This window comes from Cariama cristata, unplaced genomic scaffold (genome assembly GCF_000690535.1).
Source record: "Cariama cristata isolate BGI_N322 unplaced genomic scaffold, ASM69053v1 scaffold16253, whole genome shotgun sequence".
In the NCBI taxonomy this organism is placed as follows: Eukaryota; Metazoa; Chordata; class Aves; order Cariamiformes; family Cariamidae; genus Cariama; species Cariama cristata.
In genome coordinates, this window is record NW_009608017.1 from 45,095 (window position 1) to 60,514 (window position 15,420).

At 37.9% G+C, this 15,420-nt stretch overlaps 1 protein-coding gene across 1 annotated transcript in view; it reads left to right on the forward strand.

The window, feature by feature from the left end:
* Positions 1-7,027, forward strand: part of CTDP1 (CTD (carboxy-terminal domain, RNA polymerase II, polypeptide A) phosphatase, subunit 1) — a gene marked incomplete at its 3' end in the record, with an annotated part of 36,079 nt that extends 29,052 nt beyond the window's left edge. The window contains exons 9-10 of the mRNA XM_009696980.1: positions 362-604; positions 6,862-7,027. Of these exons, the coding sequence (XP_009695282.1) occupies positions 362-604; positions 6,862-7,027 (409 nt within the window). The remainder of the gene's footprint in view (positions 1-361; positions 605-6,861) is intronic.
* Positions 7,028-15,420: the final 8,393 nt, after the last annotated feature.

Below are 15,420 nucleotides of genomic sequence, written 5' to 3' on the forward strand. Positions count from 1 at the left end.
GCCAATTTGGAGAGCAGATACTAAGATGTAATACAATAGCATGCTTTTCTCTTTGTTGCATATATGCAGATTATCGTGCTACTCTAGTTGTGCAGTTGTTACTACCTGGAAGCAATTTCAGTTAAGACAATTTTTAAGGCATATTTAATAATTTTTTAAATAATGTAAACATGACATTGTCTGTGTCTTTGCATTTTTGTTTTAAATTCAGTGAGACTTTAATGGAGGTGGAGGAGAAGAAATGTTTCTTCAGAAATCTGCCAAACCAACCCCCCCTTCCTCCTTTAGAAAAAAGGAATGCTCGTCTTTTACGTTCTGCTTAGATAGCTTATTTAAATTTGTAAAACAATTTTTTCTGAACTTTATCCAACAGAGAGAATAGCCCTGCCACGTTTCCTGATACACACAGCACATTTCAGACAGCTCTGTTTCACCCAACACCCATCCATCCAAAGTCTCAGCCCGGTCCTGAAGTCCGACTTTATGATCCTAACACTGGAAAACTAATCAGGAAAGGTGCTCAGACCTCTGGCCAGTCGATGTACATCCAGTCTCCAGCTCCTCCCATCACCTTACCAGTCCACGGTGAACACTCGTCCTTCAGGTACCTAAAGCATAGCTAAGAGTCACTTCAACTATATTTTCAGATGCTGTAGTAAACTTAACTCTTGTTATCTTTGCATTTGATCAGATTGTCATCTTTTCTTTACTTACTTAGTTTGCTTTCTAAAAAGCCGAGGAAATGAGTGGAAGTGAATAGTCAGCTGAAGTGAAATCAGGATGCTAGAATTCCAGATGCTTTTTGTGCCTTGCCCAAGTGTGACTAGAAACCTCGAAACAAATGCAGCATTTTGTTTGTGCACTGTAAAGAATGTTAGAATAACTTATATCTGAAACAAGGCTGCCTGTCGTTTTTTTTAACAAGTCTTAGAATACTGGATTGGGTTTTTGTCTATAAAATATATCTGACAGCATTTGGCTTTTGTTTATAAAATTTTCCTCTTCACCTAATTCCTTTAGATGGCAAATTAGCTTTGTGTTTTGTTTTGAGCAATATCAGAAGTGGTGGAAAAGGAGTGTAGCTAACTGAGTATTATTAAAGAAAGCCATATGACTGAGTGCTAGTTAATAGTCCCTAGAGCACTAAATCAAGACACTAAAGCAGCAGGAGGAGGAGGTGAAGGCCTGCTTTTTGAAGTACAAAGGCTAGCATCTGGACTTTGTCAAAATTTGTGGATTTGGTTAAGCAACAATGACAACACTTGTCTCTTAAGGATGCATAAAATATCTAAAACTCATCCCTAACTATCTGCGTAAAAGATCTAACTTTCTGGAACGCTAACAAGTTTAGCAAGGCTTGTTGACTCCAGTGGTAAAGAAATACCCAGTTGAAGGCGAAACTTTTCTCTTTGTAAAATGTGATCAAAATTCCTTTGTACAATGTGATCAGAGTATAGCAGTTGTTGTAAAGCAATTCCATTTTCCAAACAACTAGAAAAATACAAAGCACAATTATAAATGCACACAGTTTTCTACCTTTCTTCTCCCTCCTCCACCACTTTTGCAGTGTAACACTAATACACAAAGTCTTTACAAGTGAAGCTTGTTATATTTCCACTCTGTCTTCCTGTCACTTGTAAAGACTTTGTGTATTAGTGTAGCTTGTTATATTTCCACTCTGTCTTCCTGTTGCTAAATTATTTCAATCTATGGTTTTTTTCAGTTGTCATCTTTTTATAGGCTTTTTCTTATTTCAGCTTCCTTGTTTCTGTCAACACAGAGTTTTTGAGTGTCTTTTGTTTGTGAAGACATCTTGTTTTCAGTTCCTTTTTAACTGTGTCTTTAAAGTCTGTATTTTTCTTTTTACTATGACATGCTAAATGAACAGGGAAAAACTTTATAAGATGCAGCATGTATCCAGAGAAGAGCTGAAGAGCTTGTTTGTTTGACCGTTACTGTGGAAAGGAATTTGTCTAGAAATAGAGCTGGGAAGGTTGTGCCTGTATATAATTGTCATGACACTTCTACGATGCTTCAATATGATGGTTTATGTTGATATTAATGCACCATTCAATGCTTTAAAAGAATAGGTTTTGATGTTTGTTCTGCCTTTGTCAACAACTTAATGAAGAGTGTTGTCCACACGTAAGCCTATTTTCCTTTAATACAGAGGTGCTTCTTCACTTGAACATCTTACGGAAGAGGAGAGAAATATAATTCAGCTGTCCTCTTAGTTGAGCTTCTCAGAGCCCCAGACAGGTTTTGGGGGTGGAACAAGACTGTATCTCCTTTCTACTCCCTTATTTTATTTCACTGAAGCATTTTTTGACTGTCAGTGCCCAGGGTTGAGATGCTTTAATCTAAGAAAGTGAATCCAGTAACTCAGTGCTGCAACTTCACCCCGTAACTAAGCAGCTGTGAGCAAAGAGATTTTCATCATCATTTCCTGTTGATTTGGTTCTAGTGGTAAAATTAGTGACCTATAAACACTGATCTCTTAATTGGGGCATGTCTATATGCCTCAGAGCAGTTCCACTATCTTCAGTTAAGATGGTGAGGAGTGTCTTGATGAAGTATAGGAGGAAAGCAGTGTAATGATCAAATACTGCTTTAATTACTTTTAATGAATGGGAAGTACAGTGCAGGCAGAGCATGAAGGCTGTGAAGAAGTAACAAAAAGCGAAATAGGAACAACTTTGCTGTGTTTTGACTAAGCAAGAGCTGAGGCAGAAGTACTGTATCATTGCCTTGCTTTGTCTTAATACATAGATCAATGACAGCTTTGAAAAAAAGCTTCACATCCGATTTAAAAATTGATGTGATACTTGACTTTAGAGAAAATTACCTTAGCGCAGCGATTTCATGGTAGAGGGCGATGTATTTTGTGTCCCGACAGACTTCATGTGCTCATATGTTCACCTCCTACAGAAAGATGAGAGTATATGTAACTAAGCCATTGAATTTAAGCAGAGTTAGATAAAGCTGTTAACATGCACAGCTACTCCTGTTGTGGGTGGATATAGTCAAAGCCTCCAATAATCTTCTTTGATGGTTTCTAAAAACTTCATCTGATTCTGAATTTCAGATAGTGGGCAACAAAATTGCCCTGCTGCAAGATGGTACCTAGCCTTGGGGAGATGGTAGCAGCACGTGGCGTAGCAATGGTACTCGATCTCTTAATGTAAGAATAGAGCTTGTTATGCTTAGAAGATAACCTTTAGCAAGGCTGGTTGCTGAAAAGAGCTTCAAGTTATCTGAGTAGTTTCAGACGAACTGTTTCAGTCCTCACTGTTGTTTTTTTTTAATTTTAGGTTCAACATTTTTAGTTTCTTTCTGGGATTCAACTTGAAACACAATTTAAAATAGGATATGATTAGTTTAAATATCTACACACAATTTACAGTGAAACTGTCATCAGTGAATTACAGATGGTTGAGTTCATTTGGTCAATATTGCGTGTGACAGGTATAGATCTTGCCATTATGCTCAGCTGTGCAAGACTTGAACACCTGCTTTTTGTCATGGCTGAGCAGAAGGGTGGCAAAGAGTTTGCAGCTGTATGGGAAGGGAAGGGAATGCAGCGCGCTGCTCAGCGGCTGCTGGTGGCTGGCAGGAGCTCTTCTCTGTCTGAGAACAGGAAGGATTCCTCTTTAAAAATAACCTGCGTGTCAGAGCTTTGACACTCCGTATGTATCTCAACAATTTGCATTTTAATATGGAAACAGTATTCTACAAACATTACAGTAAGCACTAAAGTCGTAACAGACCATGAGATGTGTAATGTAGTGTTGTCCAAAAAAAATGCAAATGCTAATGCCATCTTGGACTAGAATAAAGAAAAAATAATATTACAAGTTAAATTCTAGTGAATGCTAATGATACACTAACAGATGAGGCAAGGCTTAAAATATGGATATAATTTACATGTGAGAAGTTAAAAGTGGCACTCTGGTTTTTAATAATACTGAGATGCACCAAATGTTTGGTTTAAAAGGGTGTGTCAAGCAGAGGTCGGTGACTGAAGCGATTCTTTAAGATTTGTATAAATTAATTTCGCTTAAAAATTTTGTGTCTTCATTTACATGCTCATTGTTACAATTTTTCCTGTCTAATGTTATCATTCTTGTTATGACAGCAGAAATATGAAGTACCAAATTGAAATCATGAATGGAATTTAAATATTTTTAACATTTTCATGATGATAATGCTATTTTAGCTTTTGCCCTGATGCTGTATCAATGAAAGTGTTAAGATGCTTGTTACTTCCACAAATGTTGAACCCACCCTGCACGTGCATGTCCTTGTGCATATAAGACTGGCAAGCGCCAACCATCCTGTGCAGGGCTGAAAATGGTGTTATTTTTGAAAAAGTACTCTTGAGTCTCATCTGATTAGAAATAAATGTAAATTTCTGCATTTGTATGTCTTTAAATCTTAATCACCGTAACAAGCAGCTGAAAATGTAAAGCCTGAAAAATGTCTTTGATAAAATAAAAATGTTTTCTTACAAACCTTAAAGAAGTCTTTGTTTTATATTGCTTTTTGGAATGCTTTGGTGAAAAGTCCCAGTGTTTCTTAGCTTGTAGCAGTTGGAAAATACTGGAAAAAAAAAATCTGACAGAAGCCTTTAGAAGCTATTAATACAGTTATTTTGCAGTTAATATTTGTGTATAATAATGTGGTCAAGGACGATCTCGTGTTTCATTCTGCAAAAGGAGGAGTTCTCACTGTCATTGGTATGCTAATGTATTCTTAAACAAAAAATACCGGGTTTATTTCTAGTCTAAGAAAATCTGCTTCTCTGCCTTGCTACATACAATTTGTGTATAATTCTTGGCATGGTCAAGCTTGTCATGTTTTTAATACAGTTGTGTAAGATGTTTATACCTTTTGTTCTGTCATTCTCTGTTTTACTAAGAATGTAAATAGCACCACCACCTTTCTCTTGGCTAGGGTACAGATTAAAAAGGTGTGGAAGTCATATTTTAAATGAACCTTTTGGAAAATATAGTGGAATACTGTTTTTTTTTTCCTCTTTTACCTATGAAAATTATTGTCTGAGAGCAGTGTAATAGCAAAAGAAAACTGTGTGGTCTTGTAAAACAGAAAACATTCGGTAGAAGCAGGAGGGAGGGGAACAAAAGCTGTGATGAACAACTCTAACAAAACTAGTTTGATTAGTTCATTTCCACAACATCCAAACTGTTGCTTTGGCTTCATAGGAAATTTCACTGTACAGAAATGACAGACTGCAAAAGGGCACATTTCTGCTGTGTTGCTGAGTAGTGCTGAGCTGATGGGGATCTTCTGCAGCAGATAGCTCAGTTCTGGATAGCACAGCAATGGCTTGGCTCTCTTCCCCCACCATCCCCAATTCAAAAAATGAATTCACATTTCTGCACCTGTCCATGGGATGTGAGAGAAGAGAGGTGTGTGATTAGCAAATATGAGCCCTCAAAATGAGTTCAATTGACAAGCTTCATGTGCCTTTCAGATTTTATACATTCTGGGACTGAGGCACTGATGTAGAAAAAAAATCTTGCCATTTAGATAACCTTCTTAAGAAGCTGTCAAGTTCATGAGAGGACAAACACATTTTGTAGAACCTTACTTATGACTGGATTTACATAATGTAATAATGGCTTTTTTGGATCGGGCTGGTGATCTAAAACTGTTTCTTGAAAATCCAGGCTTGACGAGAAGCAGCCATCCTCTGCTGAAACTCTTGTCAGCAGAGACCACACTGTACCCTTTCTCAATCACCACCAGCCTCAGAAACAGCTTGATGGTGTCTCACGTGGTAGTTACAACTTGAAACAGCTTGTGATTTCAAATGCAGGCCCTTCTATAGTTGCCTGTAGTAATCATTAAAAAAGTTATGACTAACATAAGTAAGTTGTGACCCATGAACTTTATGACCTGAGGTCTTCGAATAAGATTCTGGGTGGTGCTGAGCTGCTCTAATATGTTTCAAGAGGTTAGTGTGATAACCCAATATTCGTAGTTAGACTGAATTGTGAAGCAATTTTAGCTTCTGTAAGTCTTTAGAAGTTATGTAACATTCACAGAAAAAAGTTACCCAAGAAAGGTTAGAAGGCTTGCTGTTGTTCTAGATGTAGTCTATCTTTTTATTACCATTATAAATCAATTCCTGTGAAGTTATGATTATTTTATCCATTTCTGTTAACATTTTGACACTCCTTTTTGTATCTGCATGTTCTGATTAAATACAGTAACTAATGAGGTAATAAAGTACAGACTAAGAGAAAATGCTACCATATTTGAATACAGTAGCCAAAAAGAAACATGGTCTGTTTTGCATCTCATCCAGGCTTAGCATCTGGGAAATATCTGAAGATTGAGACTGCAGAAACAAGGTTTCCACTGGCAAACCTCTTTTCTGTAAGGTTGAGAAATAGAAAGGTATACTTTGAGACTCAAGAATACAAGCATAACATAGATCAGGAAAAATATATTAGAATGTAAGAATTGTTTCCTGACTGATAAATTTGTCAAGTGACAAATTCCACTTGAGCACAAACCTTGAAGTATTTTAAGGGCAAGGCATCTGCAGCTACTGAAGCTCTTGGCTTCAAGAAAGATCTGATGGTTACTTACAAGAACAGTGGGAACGCAGGAGAGTAAGTACCTTGGTCAAAGGTAAAATAAGAACTTAAGCCATCAGACTGAAAATAAAAGCAGTCATTGGGAGACTTGATCTTTCTTCTGTTGATGAATGCAGAACCCTAGTAAGCAAAGTCATAGATATTCAGTGGTCATAAATTGCTTATAGGATTTTATTTCTAGACAAGCTGTAAATCAAGTAAATCTTTCTTATGTGGGACCCCTGAAATTTTTCAGAGTTGTTCAGCCACATCAGCAGCAGATGTTCGAAGAAGAAGACCTACCAGCAAGTGAAAATGAAGAGCAGCCTGGTCCATCCAAGCGGAAACGCCAGCCAAGTATGTCTGAGACAATGCCCCTGTACACCCTATGTAAAGAGGATTTAGAGAGTATGGATAAAGAGGTGAGCTTAACTAATTCTGACAGGTTTCTAACATAATGATTGTTAGTTATGCATAACAGTTTAACTTCTGTTAAATTATGCATGTATGTGAACTGACCTTGTGTGCCACTACAGTAACTTCAAATAAAAGCCACAGCGGAATAAGAAGTACAGTTCAGGCTAAAATAACCATTATGTTCTGCAAAGCGAACTTGAATTAAGGAATGGGAGTACTCTTGTGTGTAAGTAGACCTTTAAAGTAGAGCTTCATTTAAGTGCAACTTTGTCACATGAAACATGTTATCACATTTGCTGTGTTTCACTTTGCCAGGTGTAACTGTGAACTTTTTTTTTTAAAGTAAATCTTTGAATAATCTGGACAAAATCAGTGGTGGGATGGGAAAAGAGGTCTACGGATGTAAAAGGCACAGGCTGTAGAGAAGATCAGAGAGCCAGAGGGGAGCATGGGGCCTCGTTATCCATAGACATGTAATTGCAGTGCTGTTAAATCATAGCTATCGTGGTTCTGCAGGTGAAGGGAGCCTTCTGTGACAGTGAACTGTACTTTTTTCATACAAAACCATATTATTTGAAATTCATTGTGAACCTCTAGCAGCTGCTTATTTTTCACTTATCCTTCTGTGTGCTTTTTTTAAATGGTTTTAAAACCATCTTACGTAATATTAAATGATACATAGAGGAAAACCTACCTATCACTGCACACCATGTTTTCATGAATTCGTTAGTGTGTAACTTTACTATAAAACCTAGTGACCCTGGAGCTTGAATTCATCTTTGAGCTTAGATCATTCACTGAGGTGGGGACAGGAGCATATAACTTGCCAGCTTCTAGCAGTAAGTTGATTACAAGGTGCTAACCATAACAGGCCTCAAGAGTTATCTTCAGAAAATGCGATAGAAGTGTGAGAAGGAAACTGCACTATTTCACTAAGGAAAGAAAGAGTTTATGTATACAGCATGGCATAATTTTGAGATGTGCTATTGCTAGAGAGATCCTGGAGGAACTTTGAACTGATATTCCAGGGAAAGGTCCAATAACTTTCAACTGCTGTGATTATCTACTGTGAACTGCAGATGAGTGCAAGCTTTTAATTTTAGCCAGTAACTCTCGGAGTTGATGAATTTTGATTTCTTTTGCTTTTTGTTCCAAAGTATTTTCCCCATTTGATCTCAGATTTTCACAAGAAATGGTATTTCTTCTTGTCATGATGCCAGTCCCTGAATCCATCTGTCTCTTCCTTCTGTGTTGTCAGTGGTACTTAAAGCAAATTGTTATTATGGATTGTTTTTATGTTCTTGTGTACTAACACTTTTCTAATGGTATGGCTTTTGGGAAACATTAATGAATTGCTGTTGCAGTGTATGTAGTGAGCCAAAAGAAAGTGTGCATGTTTTCCAGAATTACTGCATAAAGTATTTATTGTTCCATTTTTAAAGATACTGTTGAGAGACCTTGTTAAAAATCTGAATCTTCTGGCACTGTTTGCTTTGTGATTGATTGCTCTCTATGCTGCTTCAGTTAGACCAAGGAAATTAAAGTTTTTCTACCTATCCTACAAATATAAACATCTTAAATTGTGATGATTTGTTTTTAAATTATGCTTTTACTTAAGTTGCATATTATGTTTGGAAACTAGACTACATGAACTTCAGAACAAATGAAGCCCAAATTCCAATGGATTTTTTTTCATAGTTGACTTAGCTTTGGTTCCAGGAGTATGATTTGAGGTTATAGTTGCTACCAGAAGGTCTCCCTTCCACCAGCCTCTGTTCCTGGTAAGTGTAAATTTCTCTGAGCACTGGGCAGCTGAACCAGTAGAAACTTTTTACTTGTTTTGGGTTGGTTTGATGGGGAAGGGCGGTGGGAGTTTCTCCCCAACATGGTTTGGTCAAGGATCAAACATTAGCACTGAGACATAGAGAAGGGGACACACAGGACAAATGTTGGAGAGGTTGAGCTGGACATGGTACTGCTAGCAGGTCATCATCTCCTGGGAGCTGACTATAGAGACAGCCAAGGGAGACTAACCTTTGTGGACTAGCCTTGGGACTGCTGACTTCACCTTGGTGCAGATAATGTATTCATGTACAAGAAATATAATGTAAGTAATATACAAGAAATGTAAATAATAAAACACGATTTTATGCCATTGTGTGGGAGTACACTTATGAAACAGAGGGGGGACTTGTGGTAACATAGCCCATAAAATGTACAAGTTTAGTAGGGCATACACAGGAGGTTCTGCTCTCAGGAATGTTATCAAATAAAGTGAAAATAAGCTTGATAGGCATTGCTGGTTGGTGCTCAGTTCACTCTGGTGACTCTGTGACTAATTTAACTTCCACAGAAAAATGTTTGCCCGCATCTCATTCTTTAGCAAACCGTGTTAAAGCCTAAGAACCTTTCTGCACTAATGTCACTAAGAGGTGTGAAATTCCTGCTTTCTGCAGCAAAAATGCTTTTCCTTCATTTGTATCCGTTCTAGTGGTTATGCCAGCCACAAGATCTGCAACTGATTGCAGGCTACCTTGGTGGAGCCAAGGGAGTCTGTTTTGGTCACAACGGTGATGTCTTGCTCCACAAAGTACAAGTGCAAGTGCTGAGACTGTTGGGGTTAGGAATACACGGTCCAAGAAGAGTGAAAGCAAGTTACAGTGTGACTTTGCTGCAATGCAAGCCAACCCAAGTCTTAACTGCTGTGTTCCTGCCCTGACCAACTCTAGATAATCACGGGACCATATGGCAAGCCAGCTCAGGGAGCTGATTTGGTCAGAAAAAGATCACTTCCCAGGTTATATTAATTTTCATGATTACCAGCTTCCTGAAATAACTCAGCATTGGTGCTGCATGAGTGCTAGTGCCAGGAGCAGGCAAAAGATGGGAAGAGCCGGGAATGAGCAGTGAAGGCAGAACTGCAGGCCTCTAGCTTTAAAACTACATCTTCAGTATTTCTGCTGAATTCCCTGGCAAATTCAGATACGGATTTTTACTAGATCAAATTTAGGCACTGGGATTTTTTTCAGTGAAATGAAATAGGAAATGCAAGCATTTATATATACTCTTTCTATGGACATAACAAGCAATAACTATCTCCTTTGCGCTTAACAGCGAAAGGAAATCTTGCTTTTTCTTTGTGAAAATCTTTGAAAAGGCGAAATAGCCCCAAGCAATACAGAATTTATATATAGTCTATACGTGGGGAAGTTTTGTTAGAAGAATCAAGATGGAAGCCAATAAAGAGAGTTTAATTATGATTTATTGCAAAATTAAATCCCTTTCCATCCTTAACCTATTTAAACATCAGTTTGTCACTTTTCCTAGTAAAAAGGCAGTATCTGTTCCAATATTCCATAGGGAAGAACTACCATGGATAGGCATCTCCACTAAAATTTGATCTTACATGGATTTTTGTCTTCTCTTATTATTTTAACTGTACTTGTGCTATGGATACCAAACAAGTCAAAAGAAATGAATAGCATCTTGGCTATTGGGTTGCAGTTTAAGGTCACCTAGGCTTTTGTATCTTTTTCAGTGCCAAAGGTCTGGGAGACCAGATCCAATGGTAGATTCTTTTCCCTCTGACATGAGGGACTGTTTGAACTTTAGGAAAAGTGCAAGAACAAGAGTATTCGATGTAATAGGATTGCAATTGCCAAATCAGACTAAGTGCATAAGGAATGAATCCCTACTTGGGAAATACACAGCCTGGTAATGCTGCTGCCTCACAGTTGAGAGAACTTTTTCCTCCTTTCTTTTCTGTGCTGGCTAGACACAGATACTCAGCAACTGGTTGCTGCTGTTTGTGTCTGCTATGGAATCGTAAAGGGATGCAGAATTAAATGCTGCCAGTTAAATTAGCTTATTTATAGTAATTTTTAAAGGCCTGGATAATTTTTTCTTTCTAAATAACTGGTTATCTGATATATAACCTTCAAAAGATTACTCCATAAAAATGCTGTTTATATCGGATTGTATCTAGTATGCTGTAATCTTCATGGTATGGTGCTGGTTTCACCAAAAGGCAAGGATTGGAAACCATCTTTAAAGAGGTGGTTTCCAAACAATTAAATGCAGTCAATAACTAACTAGAAATCTCTCTTTTCCGTAATGCCTGTTCCAGGATGACTTTTGTTTTCTCAAAACCAATAATCTCACTTACAGGGAAGATATCTACTTTTCCTTTCGTTGATTGTGTTGGACAGTAACTGTTGCAGAAACCTGTCCTGTAGGGAGAGAGAGCTGGGCTGTCTGCAGCTCTTTCCATCCCCCATTATAGCTGGGGTCCCCCTGCTCCCCTGCTTACCACAGAGGTACAGGACCGTTCATTATGTGCTTTTTGTGTCATTGTGTGGTTTCATCATCCTTCCCCTGGGCTAGGTGGAAGTTGCTGACCTACTCATCACTACAGTGTTGTGCGGATCAGCTGTAGGTTTCTGACAAAAAACAGAAAGTGGAATCCAGGCTTCAGATGACTCTATTCGTTTCCAGCAATAAGATTTATTAGCTAAAGCAAGTTGCGCAAAGGTAATGGCATACAAATCATGTGAAGACATACACGTGTCTTTCCATTCATAATTGATTATCTCAGTACAGGGTGACGTGCAGTTCTCCTTCCCAGAGGTTACTCATGGATCATCTTGTGAGGATGTTTTCTTCAGAATTCATTGAAAACCGCTCCTGTGAACTTCTAGCGTATTAATTCCTTTCTGCACTGATACAATTACTTAGACATTTAAAGCAGGCCAGCAAAAATGACCTATGATCGATATCTAAAAAATTCTGTTATTCTTCCTGATTTAGAATTTTTTTTATTTCATTTAAACTATTCTTAATTCGCTTTTATTAAGGGTGGTTTTCTTCTAAATTTGTATTCCTAAATGATATTTGGAGAGAACCTTATGCAACTAGTCAAGTTGATCTAATCTTAACACTGTCATGTCCTATGTGCTATAAATAAACTGTTTGGTTTTATATGCTAATTGCTTCCTGATGGACCTTGACTGCTTTTCTGTAAAATTTATTCTTTCTTTGTGGATATCTGTTGCAGACCCAAAAGGTGATTTTTAGCCCCATGCATTGTGCTAACTTCTTTTAGAAAATGTTTAATTGAATCAGCTTTATATGATCTTAAAGATTTTTTCCCTTTTGTAATCAGTGTCCCTTTCATAATTAGGGTGACATTCTTGTGTATGATAAATCATTTGTCCATGAGATAAGTAAGCAAGGTCAAGACTTTTCATTCCTCTCTTCCTTTTGGCTACAAATTATTCTCGTGTCTGTTCCTTTAAGAGCTATGACTGGCAGTACAGTTCCCTTCTTTTATTTTTCAGGTACTTTCTAATTCACCAGTCCATGTAAATCATAGAAAGGCATAGAAAGATTCCAAGATGCTCCCTTAAAATACCAGTGACAAAGGAAAAAGAAATTACCATCTTGTCTCTTTTTATTTTATTTTTTTTTTGTTTTGTGAATTATGAGCCTGTACTGAGCTCAAGATCCTGTTCTTATATAGGCTGGCGCCACCATCGTGTGGCCGCCTGCCACATCCGTGGTAGTCTGGAAGTAAGAGCAGAAGACAGACAGCCATAGCTACTCATATCTGTCAACACTTGCAAGACCACTCTTAGACAGATGTCCAGTACAGGCTTCACTGATGGGAAGTTGAAAAAAGAACTTGCAGTAAGGCAGTAAGATTTCAGTAAGATTTAAGTAATTTCAGTAAGGCAGACAGATTTCTCATTATGTTTTGCAGTGCCTTCTCATCTGAGATGGCCTGGGATTACTGGTGTCCTGGAACAGCTGTACACATGTAGTCCACTAGTTGTATGATCCTTATGCTTTTGTGTTTATTACTGTGGTTTTGTCAGGGTGTTTGAGAACAGCATCTGTATCTTGTCAAGTGTCATCATCTCTGCCATCTAAGGTAAAATATTTTGCTGGTTTAAATTCCTCTTGGTTTGGGACTTGGGAGAGGGGAAGAGAGGGAGTGAATCTGATACCAGTCAGAGCTCCAGCTTTCCTCTCTCTCACTTCAGTTAGTGGAGCTGCAAAGATTTGTACCATCTGGCTGGATATGTACTTAGCAGCTGTAAAGTGACCACATTGCAAAGGTATGTTCTGTGCATCAGTGCATTTAAGTATATCGATTTTTCTTGAGTGGGAATTGCCTAATGAACTGCTTTTACATCAAAATAGTTCTGTTGATTTGGTACATGTTCTGCACATTCTTTTCCTTTTAAATAAGTTGGAATTTATGTGCCATATACAACAACTGAAATTACAACATTCTACTCTTAAATAAGACCATTTTGTCACTCTGCGTTTTGCTGTCATCTAAGCAGATTTATCCCTTAGTTTCTGGTTTTTATTTTAAGTTAGTGACTATACCATGCAGTGAATTAAGAGGCGGTGTTTTTCTCCTTCAATTTAGTGAAAGCTATTATCTCAGTAAGTGGTTAGCCTCTTGGTTAGTTTAAAATTACTAATTTAATGTGGAGGATGTGGTCTGTAGTGCGAAATATTAGCTGCCTAGGGCTCACTTGGACACTGCATTGCACATTAACAGTTCCTTGAATTTCCACAACTGTGTTTCTCATACAAAATTTCATGTGTGACACCTTACCACATAGCGTGTCATAAATTGTACAGATGCTAAATTTGGTTAGCAGTCTCTTCTTATAAATTGTAGCCTTTTTTTGAAGTTAAAAGAATGAGCCTGTGTGTATACTTCCTGTTGTCAGTGATTGTCATCCAGGCACCTTGGCCCTGGAAGTTATGAGGTCTGCTTTACAGTTATTAAACTGCTTCCACTCAAATTGAACTTTTAAAAAAAAAAAAAAAGTTTTTGAAGTAACATTGCTGAAAGTATACATGTGGAGAAAGTATCAAAGTTAAATGTGCTACTCTTCATCAAAACCTTACAAGACGATAAGAGGCTGTATGAAAACAATTTGCCAAAACATCTTGTGGCATAAGTGGACCTGAGGACACCCGGACTGGCTGTCCTAGGTCCGTTGTGGGCCTTGGTGCTGTCTCTGTTTCCTCACCTATGGCCCCTTGTCGCCTTCCTTCTCACACCGGCTCCCGTGTCCCTTCTGACCAACGTGCTCTGGCCAGCTTCTCCTGCACGGAAGAGTGGGTACCACAGAAGCTGGAAAAACTCCAGTTCGCCAACCCCGTCAGCTTTTCATTTGCGGTGTGGAGTTCTTCTTACCTAATGGCTTAACCCAGCAAGGCTCAACGTGTCACTTGCTGTCGTCCCCTCAGAGAATAGTTTTCTGGAGAGAAACAGTGAGGCTGTGGTGCTGGGAATCAGGGTACTGGTTTATCTTCATGGAGTACCTACTGTGGTGTGGTAGCTGGCTGATGCACCAACAAATCGTGCTTTGTTTTGTAATGAACATAGCTTAAAACTGTTGTAGAATAAGGAAAGTATTTGTAGTGCTTTCCCCTATTTAAGATTTTGACATTCACCCGTCTCTAATATGGTTAAATAACACAGAAGTAATTGAACGTTAAAATATTACAAAGTTAAAGCAATTATTTCGCCCATACCTCATCTGATTAGTAAAGAGAACTGAGCAAAATGGTCCAGTACTATTTTTAATAGTTTGGCAATGAGAATCAGCAGTGTAAAATTAAGAAATCAGAACAGTGGGATGGAGAGAGGAAAGGAAGTTGGATATCAGTCACTCGCTTCTGCCTTTCTTTGTGTTTTGCTTTGAAGAATTCATTTCCCACTGAAAAGTGGAAACAATTCTAATAAGTAGCAATGCATTTCTATTTGTCTTTAATTACAGAAGACATAAATATATATTTAAAAATCAGTATTGGTTGTGTTTAAGTTGTAGGTAAATGACCCTGACCAGAAACACTGACACTCTGACTGTTACTGAGCTAATTGAAAGAACACTAAAAGAAATGCAGTGTAGATAAGCCTGGTGAGATTGGAATGGATTATCAACATGTGAAACGTGTATTTTCCTTTTTTTTAGTCTGATATTTATCTGCAGACCATTAGTTTAGACACTAATTGCAAAGAGCTGGTTATCTGCTAGTTTTTGTTTATTAAGAGGACATCATGGTCCAAGCTTGCCCTAGCATCTTTTTTGTTGTGTTTGGAAAGAGGCTTTTTTTGTGTAATACCGTATTTTATGAGGACACAAATGATTACCAAAATAGGATTTTTATCTAGTTTGATATTATCTCAGGTAGGCAATCAATTTTGGACCGCTTCTGTTTCTCTACACGGATTGCTTAGAAAACCTTGTTTAAGCACAGTTTCTGGTGTACTTGGACATCTCACTTTCATTTTAGATTTATTTTTATAAATTTATATGCCATGAGGACGTATGGGAGACTTATTGGAACCTTTTAACATTCAGATGGCACA